The following is an 8,277-nucleotide window of genomic DNA, read 5'->3' as shown; positions in this document are numbered from 1 at the left end:
AAGCTATCGAGCGAAATTCAATGAGTCGTTTCCGTTTGAGCATTCAGTAGTTTACTATGATACGGTGGATCACAACCAGACGACAAATCGATGCGTGTTAATTGGTTCAAGATCATATGTCTGATTAAATTCAAGAGCGGTTCAAGGTCTGCTAGATTTTATACGAGAACTGATGATTACGATTTGGTTTGGATAAATAATGCGTTTCTGTTATTCGCGTTCTTGCGAGTTAGCGCCAATAATTACTCCACCAATATCGGCACAGGGCATTGTGAGGCACAGACGGCTTGTTTGCCCGTCTCCTATGGCGTAACGTTTACCAGCATGACTGTATGAGACACAGATGCACTTCTCTAAACCCACGTCCAGACCGGAATATTAAGAGGGACACACCGTCACGTACGCAGGGCATATGCACGTTTTCCGCCAGTGGTACCGGCCACTGTTAATTTTCCCGCTTAGGTAACACTGGGTGAGAAGGCAGTGAGAGGTTTCTACGGCAGGGGGAAGGGGGAAGATTGGCACAGTGCAGTGGAGAGTAAGTTATGCCAAAGGCAAGAAGCCGAAGGTCAGGGGTGAGTCACCCAAAGGGCGGATAAGGCGAGCCGTAGTGTCCCGGATAAGTCCTCATACTTATTTCGTAAAGGTACTCTAATCGGTACTGGACAGCCTCAGGGGAGGGAAGAATGTACTCCAGGACACGTAAGGCCTTGAAGAGTAAATCCCACGGTTTAAGGAGAGTTCCTGAGGAGAGTTCCAGGATATGAACGGTGGTCCCTGGGTCGTGAACGGAGGTGTTACACGCGGACCGGAAGAGGGCATAGGTAATCTCTCCCGGATAGAGAGATAAGTCGGATATAAATCGTGTATGTGTGTACCATAAGTCTATCGGACGTGTAGTGAATCCCATACATTAGTAGGGTGGATATTTGTGCAATTATTCTGGACGGCCCTGCGATAAGTATCTTTGTCGCCGGTTAGCGGAGCATGCATATGGATTTCGGAAAGAGACATTTATCTCGCCGGGGAGATCGTTGTTGATCCGACGCCTAGCACTATCGGAGGGAATTTTGAGGGCTACGAATTAAATTTGGGTGAATACATGAAAGGTGAATGTAACGCGAGCAAGGGTGTGAGAATGGTGAAGGATGAATCTTAGAATAAGGCCGATAGGAATTGCGTAGAATTCGGTTACGGCAGTCGAGCTAGCAACCCTCGAGGGCAACTAAACTATAGCAACGCTAATACGAATTAAGTGGGCAGTTTTCGTAATGGGGAGGCCAGTGATATAGGAATGGGTGACTGGACGAATGATCACATTCAATTAATCAAGGTAATTACCACCCATAAGTTTGGCAGTGGTCATCGGGACTTCGAATGCCCTGTCCTTCACCTGCCCAACTGTGCCGCAAACCCAGCTGATCGGATCCCTCTATCCCTATCCGAGCAGTGAAGAAGCATCTCGTGCATCATGGTCTATACAATGAACAGAATTATCAAGCCTCTAAATTAAAAAGCATCTTCCATCAGATGTATTTGTATGCAAGGTGGATCTCAACATCTATCTCAGCATCTTCATCAATACCTGTATCTCTCTCTAGATCTCTCTCTCGGGATCTTTTCCAAGACTCTCAAGCTCCCCTGTTCTACTAGTTCAACCATCGAGTTCATTACAGCAGCAAATTGTTCTATGTTATTCTTCTACAATCAGCCGCAATGACAGTGGACCGCGATGTTTGATGAACCGCCAGATGGAGTAATTTTCTTTATTTTCTTCTTTTTTTCCTTCATTCCCTTGCTACAATTTATTTCAGTTTTTTAATCGATGATGCTCTCTGATAATACGACAAAGCAGGCATATAAGCAATTAGTGTAACCCTAGCTGATAGCTACTAAGAGACACACTGAGCCTGATTTGACCGAATCTGCACCTGATCTGCACCAGATGTGCACCAAATGTGTACCAGATGGCCGTCGTGAAAACGGCTATTATGAATGAAACAGCAGTTTTACTACTAGCACTTTAACGAAGCTCGCTGTGACATTCCAACTTTCAAACCACATAATTTATCAACATGGCAAAACGTACTATGTGACTATATGTGCCCATCACCGTTAGCTTTTCATAAATCATGACACTGCTCATTTGATTCGCAATGGAACACATATTCGCACAGTAGTCTTTGTACATAACACGTGGCTCTCTGTGACCTGACCTTGAATCTGCCTCAGCAGGCCGTGCCCAGGTCACCCAGGTAGCCCGCGGCGATGACGGTTGGACTGACTGTCACCGCAGCGCCACCAGTGTCCATACCGCCCGCCCGCCCGCCATTGACCCCCGAACAGTGCGTTGTGGCGACGGACGTTTCCACTACCTCAGCCTCCGCAGGCCGTCCACAGAGGTCTCTAGTGTTCCTCTCCGGACACCGCGAGGTGGCACCACTGGCGTTCTGTTCCGGAAGCGGCAGGAGCGCGACACTGCCGGTCTCCTTCGGCCGAGGCGGCGTGGCGCCATTCTGGTCGCCTACCCGGAGAATTCCAGCTCTGGCGGGCGCCCGTCCGCTGGAGGGTTGGAGTGCGGAGCCGCTGGGCTCCCTGGGTCGCCGAAAGGTGGCAGCACCGCTGTTCCCCGGTCGCCGGTAGGTGTCGCCAGTGGGCGGAGTCGGAGCGAGGGTGCGGCACGTGCGCACAGAGCGAGGCACACGCGGCGACATCTCCATCTGAATTATTTGCGGACCGCTGGAGCGGCGAAACACCTGGCAACAACACAAGCGTGTCGTCAATTAGTGAGGTTCATTGCACATCAGATCCCCGTGACGACATCGAGAGCCCGTGTCGCAGACTAGCAACAACGGCCGGCGCGTAGAGCGCCCACGGATGGTGTTACTGGCGCTCTTATCAAGTCGTCTTTTCCAATGGCGTTATCTATAGTTTTTTTTTTGCTATAGATCATGGACTGTCTCATTGCACGATACTCCCTAATGATGATTGAGGCCATTTGGCTATCTAGGTTTGGGCAATTTTGTCGGGGAAGTTCAGAGAAGGATTTTCAACCGTGACATTCAATATCGCTAAAAGTTCGGAGAAGTCGCCACGAAATTGCATCCATGAATCATTCGCCGGACTGCTGCCGGGCTGATCAGGGCCTCGCTTGCAAACACCAAAGGCCAGCAAGTCTCGAAAAGTGTCCTGCTGACGAGTCTTCTGCTGCTGCATGTCTACTGCTGCATAAGAGTACCTCAGACATTCTGCATTTATCGCATAAGATCATGTGATTGTCACGATAGGGCCTTTCCCCCTGTGAACTAGCTAAGGATCAAGTAAGAGTGAAAGTAAACTTCACAATTTTATTACTTTGTCACGACTTCTACAAGTGCGACCAATTGTAAGTGAGACAATGCCATCCGGTAATCAATTAGTGGGGTGGGTTCATTACGGTGACAGCGAGGCGGCTGCAGAATCCCATTAGTGTCTCCTTGTTACGCCCACTATTGACACTGAGCAGTCAGCCCAGTGCACAACACGGGCCAATGACACAGCACAGAACCAGTGCAGACTGCAGAACTCAGTCCCAGAGCACAGCACGGATCCAGGGCAAAGCACAGGTACAGGGCACAACAGATCCGGGGTCTGGAAACTGGACAGCAACACACGTCTTTCCTCTCGCACCCTGTTCCCATCAAAGTTTCTGCTTACCACACATCGACTCTCTCTCTCTCTCTCTCTCTCTCTCTCTCTCTCTCTCTCTCTCTCTCTCTCTCTCTCTCTCTCTCTCCTCTCTCTTTCTCGCTCTCCCTCTGCCTCCCGCCCTCTGCCTCTCCCCCTCTCTCTGTCTCTTCTCTCTCTCTCTCTCTCTCTCTCTCTCTCTCTCTCTCTCTCTCTCTCTCTCTCTCTCTCTCTCTCTTTCTCTCTCTCTCTCTCTCTCCCAGCTCGTTCTCCCGTCTTGTCCACTCTCGTCCACCCATTCATCAGCTGGTAAGGACAGCCGCGGTCGCCCAGCTCGTCACCTGCGCCCACACCGGAGCCCACAAATCTCCCCCGGGATGTGTCGGCGCGTCGCGGCGACCAGCCTCACCCGCAGACTGCTGATGCTACTGCCGCCAGGAGAGACCGGACGCAGACTCGTGTAGCCCATGGCCTCGCTCTCGCGGTCTGACCGGTCGTCCAGGTCGAGGTCGATTCCCAGCACCGCCTGGAAACTGGAGATGAGGGGAGGTTTGTAAGTGTTTTTTTTTTTTGGGGGGGGGGTTGGGGGGGGGGGGGTCTGGCTTTCGCTCCCACCTTTGGCGGTCAGCAAAATGGCTCCTCTTTTGGAAATTGTTCGCTCCATTTTTAATGTCACAAAAAGTCCTAATCCCAGGTTGAGCATCCCGTTATTTTGCGCAGGGGACGGCAAGGTTCTGTAGCTCTTTCTGGATTCTCAATTATTTGGGCAGATGTCGGTGCAAGGACACGTTTAAGGAGAGCGACGACAGTCATGTTCGGGGGGGGGACATGGTCGCCCGACTTCTACTCGTAAATGAACACTGCTCGGCACTCACACTGACGCAGTTGAGTAGTGCAGCTCCCGAAGTCGTGTGCACTTGTCATCCCGCCTGGAGCGTTTACCCCCTGAAACAGCACACGAAAGAGTGGCCAGTGGTCAATAGAATGCTCGCTGCTCATGACAATTAGTAAAACCCGCGGCCGCCGCCCGCCCAGTCATCGTCCCTGATGGTTCAGACTTCAGAGGGACAGATGCTTTTAGTTAAAACAAGAATTGCTAAAAATTTCGGCCACACATTTACAGACTACAGAATATTCATGGTTTTAATCCATTATTACATTAGCCTTGAATGAGGGAGCACTTCACGCAACAAAGAAATCCGCAAAGTCTCTTAGTCTCCGATGGTCGCTGATGGACTTCGCTCCTCTGGGCTGCTCTGAGCTCCACATCCCCCGGGCTGTGCTTTTCCTGATGAACATTGCATGCAATGTCGGACAGCTGATTTATAATCCAGCCAATTTTGAGGAATGTACCATGGCGCCGGCTGGAGACTCGACTTTGACGATAAATGTATCGCGCTGAGCATGCACCCAGTCGACAACGTGAATAATGAAATGGCAGGCGTCATATGTTGCCGATTTTGGCCGGGCGACATTGGCGTCCTTGGAGCGTCGCCAATGTCATTGTGAAAGTGCTGTTAAGTGTTAATGAATGGGAAGGCTTATTTATAGCAGACTGCCATTTTCCACATCAGAGCTTATAAGAGAGCAGCGGCAGCCTCCAGCACACTAATGGGGCTTAAATATTCCTCGCAACTTGCCATAAATATAACGGTGATGAATAAGGCGAACTAACTATAATCGATAAGTTCAATGATAAAAAAGGGTAATTGAATAACTGCGAATGAAGCAAACAACGCTTTAGTAGGCATATACATAAGAAGGTGCTAAATTGCTTTGGGGCTTCGAAATCCACCGGTTGAATTGCAGAGTAACAGACGAACATTTCGAATTCTTTTGAGAATTATTGACCCCTCTTGGACATTTTTGAATTAACGCTTTGGGCATTTTCGGAGGATTCTAATGGTGAGATTCTCGGCCTTGACCTTTTTCGAGCTGGAGGTGACTGTCCCCCGGCGCTCCTGCCTTACCGCGCGCGCGGCTCGAACAAGTTGGATGCAGAGTGCAGGGGAGGAGCGTTTCAATGGAGAACGTACGAGATAAACAACAACGTTTTGTGTGTCTGGATGATCGGCTGCGGGGGCTGCAAAAAAAAAAACAGCAAAAAAAAAACGCCTGGTCTTATTCATATGTTTGGATAGAGAATTGGACTGCACTTGGCATATGAAATGGATCAGTTTTTAGAGGAACGAGATACGTCCCCTGTGCCCAACATCCTTTGAAAGGATTCACGTGAGTCGTGAACCTCATGACTAGAATGAAGCTGGAAATGATTGATGCTTCATTGGAGGCAGCAGCTTAGATACTTTGAGAGAAAATCAATAAGAGATAAGCTCATGAACTCAATGAAGATTGATGAGTCTAGAAGTGGTGACTTATGAATCAATTCATAGACAAAAAAAGGAAAAAAACATCGCTACAGGAAGCATACAACTTACATTACGATTGAAACATGTCAGATGTTCAACCAGATAAGAATGCTCACAAACGAGACGTTGTATTATTTTTTGTTGTTGTTCCTTGTTTTTATACGAAGCTGTAATTGAAGTTTTCTTGTTGGCACGGTAGGTACCCGGAACTTCTTATTCTGGCTTCTATGGATCACGGATCGTGGAAATGGTGTGCTAAAATTTTCTAAGCTGAATACCGTAGTTTCGTGCAGCTTTGACCACCAAGGGCAACTTTGGCCCACGCCTGGAAAACTAATTTATTTTGCTGTAACTCTTAACACTTAGGGGAAAGTGGGTTAAAACGGTCAGGGAAGCCTACCCTGACCGTTGTACCTACCCCACTTTCTCTAAGTATAAAACGCTACTGCGAAACAAATTAGTTTTCCAGGAGTGGGCCAAAGTTGCTCTTGGTGACCAAAGCTGCACTAAACTACGGTACATTATGTTACACATTTTGAAGACATTTAACATTTGTTTTCCGTTATTTTGAATAAGAAATCCATAATGTTCTCACCTCTATACTTTATTACGCTGTAAGAAGACCATTACGGGCGAGCAGGGATGCGGAGCCGTGGAAATTTCAGACGGCTCCGGCTCCGGCTCCGGCTCCGGAGAAAAAATCGGCTCCGGCTCCGGCTCCGGCTCCGGGTGAAATGTTATGGCGGCTCCGGCTCCGGCTCCGGCTCCGAGTAAAATGATCCGGCTCCGGCGGCTCCGGCTCCGACTCAGTACATCCCCTATGCAATCAATTAAATACGGGTGGAAGAAAAATTGGATTGGTTATACGCGTTACTCTTTGCCATGACCGGCTCACCGCGTCCCCGCGCAAACGCACCTCGGAGAGAACTGGCAGAACAAAGGACTAGGAAGCGATGGCATTGGAAACGCAGTCGCCACGAATCGGAGTTCACTGAACCATCGTAAGCTGACACCCGTCTAGGCTGCATTGGGGGTGGGGGAGGGAAGAGACGGTGCTGGGAGTCGCAGTCCACTGCACTGGCTTCAAACAATGGCCGTCACCTGATGACCGGTCCTCATGTTCTGGGGATGCAGTAGACGTGGGGGGGGGGAGGAGCAGACAGGAAGTTGATTGCGTACTGTGGGATACTGGGGATATTCGGCTTTTTTCATTCACTTGATGGCCCATGACGTACTATTGGTCTCAAGATAAGGGCCACTGCGGTGAATACCCTTACCCTCGCCACAACTCGGGCCTAGTGCACCCCTCCTCCCAGCCAGCGCCACCCCCACTCGAGTTGTGGCGAGGGTGAGGGTATTCACCGCATCAAAACTACAGATCGCCTGGGCCCTTATCTTAAGACCAATAGTACCATATGTTTTACTGCCTTGTACTGTCAAACCGAACTAGGTCAATTATTTTTTTCCTCTTCAAAAAATAAAAAGGAGCCGGAGTCGCCCCCTTTTTGGCGGCTCCGACTCCGGCTCCGGCTCCGGGCTATATTGTTTCACGGCTCCGGCTCCGGCTCCGGCTCCGGGCAAAATATGCCGGCTCCGGCGGCTCCGGCTCCAACTCCGGCTCCGGCTCCGCATCCCTGCGGGCGAGGATGGAAAATATAAATGGTAAGCTATGGTAATACACTGGCTCATTTTAGAACCTAAGTTATCCAATCATCTCTTTGTAAGAAGTCTGACAGAAAGTTCACCAACTTAACAAACTTCTTCAGTGAAAAGAGCACATGCTAATTTTTTCTTCTCTTTCGCAGGAGTTCTGGAACTTAGTGAATACATTTATAATTCGATGTTGCCGTGGGGTATCTGATTGGCAGCGTAAAAAGAAAACCGGGACAAAAAGTTGCAATGTGTACCTGCCACCCGTAAAATGTGGCCCATTTTCAGGAGAGTTATGTTTTCAAAATGCAACAAAGTTTTGATATTTCTTCCATAGGAGTTATCATTCTACGAACATATGACAGATTTAAAGTCAAGACGTTGGATGCCATTTCCTAACAACATTGCGTGTGATGTGATTCTGAAGAGACTACGGCCAAAAGCCCAACCTTCATCTTTCAATACCAATTCATCGAGCTTGTCATCGGCCAACACCCCCAACAATATTCGTAATAATAACGAAACTTGCTAGAATACAATAGCCAATATTCAATTCCCATTTGAGTGTAGCATCTATTTCAAAAAGCAGTTT

The 8,277-nt window shown here is 48.9% G+C and overlaps 1 protein-coding gene across 1 annotated transcript; it reads right to left on the bottom strand.

Annotated features, from left to right (window-relative positions):
• Positions 1 to 2,055: 2,055 nt before the first annotated feature.
• LOC122377745 lies at positions 2,056 to 7,967 on the bottom strand. Its single transcript, XM_043358124.1, has 4 exons — positions 7,943 to 7,967; positions 4,542 to 4,611; positions 4,076 to 4,199; positions 2,056 to 2,756 (listed from the first exon to the last, which is right to left on the bottom strand). The coding sequence occupies exons 1-4, from the start codon at positions 7,965 to 7,967 to the stop codon at positions 2,229 to 2,231; spliced, it is 747 nt and encodes a 248-aa protein (XP_043214059.1). The 3' UTR covers positions 2,056 to 2,228.
• Between the last annotated feature and the right edge of the window lie 310 nt (positions 7,968 to 8,277).

The sequence above is a fragment of the Amphibalanus amphitrite genome, unplaced genomic scaffold, assembly GCF_019059575.1.
Source record: "Amphibalanus amphitrite isolate SeventyFive unplaced genomic scaffold, NRLGWU_Aamphi_draft 000049F_arrow, whole genome shotgun sequence".
NCBI lineage: Eukaryota > Metazoa > Arthropoda > Thecostraca > Balanomorpha > Balanidae > Amphibalanus > Amphibalanus amphitrite.
Note: the sequence above shows the minus strand (reverse complement) of the source record. Positions and strands in the feature narration are given on the sequence as shown.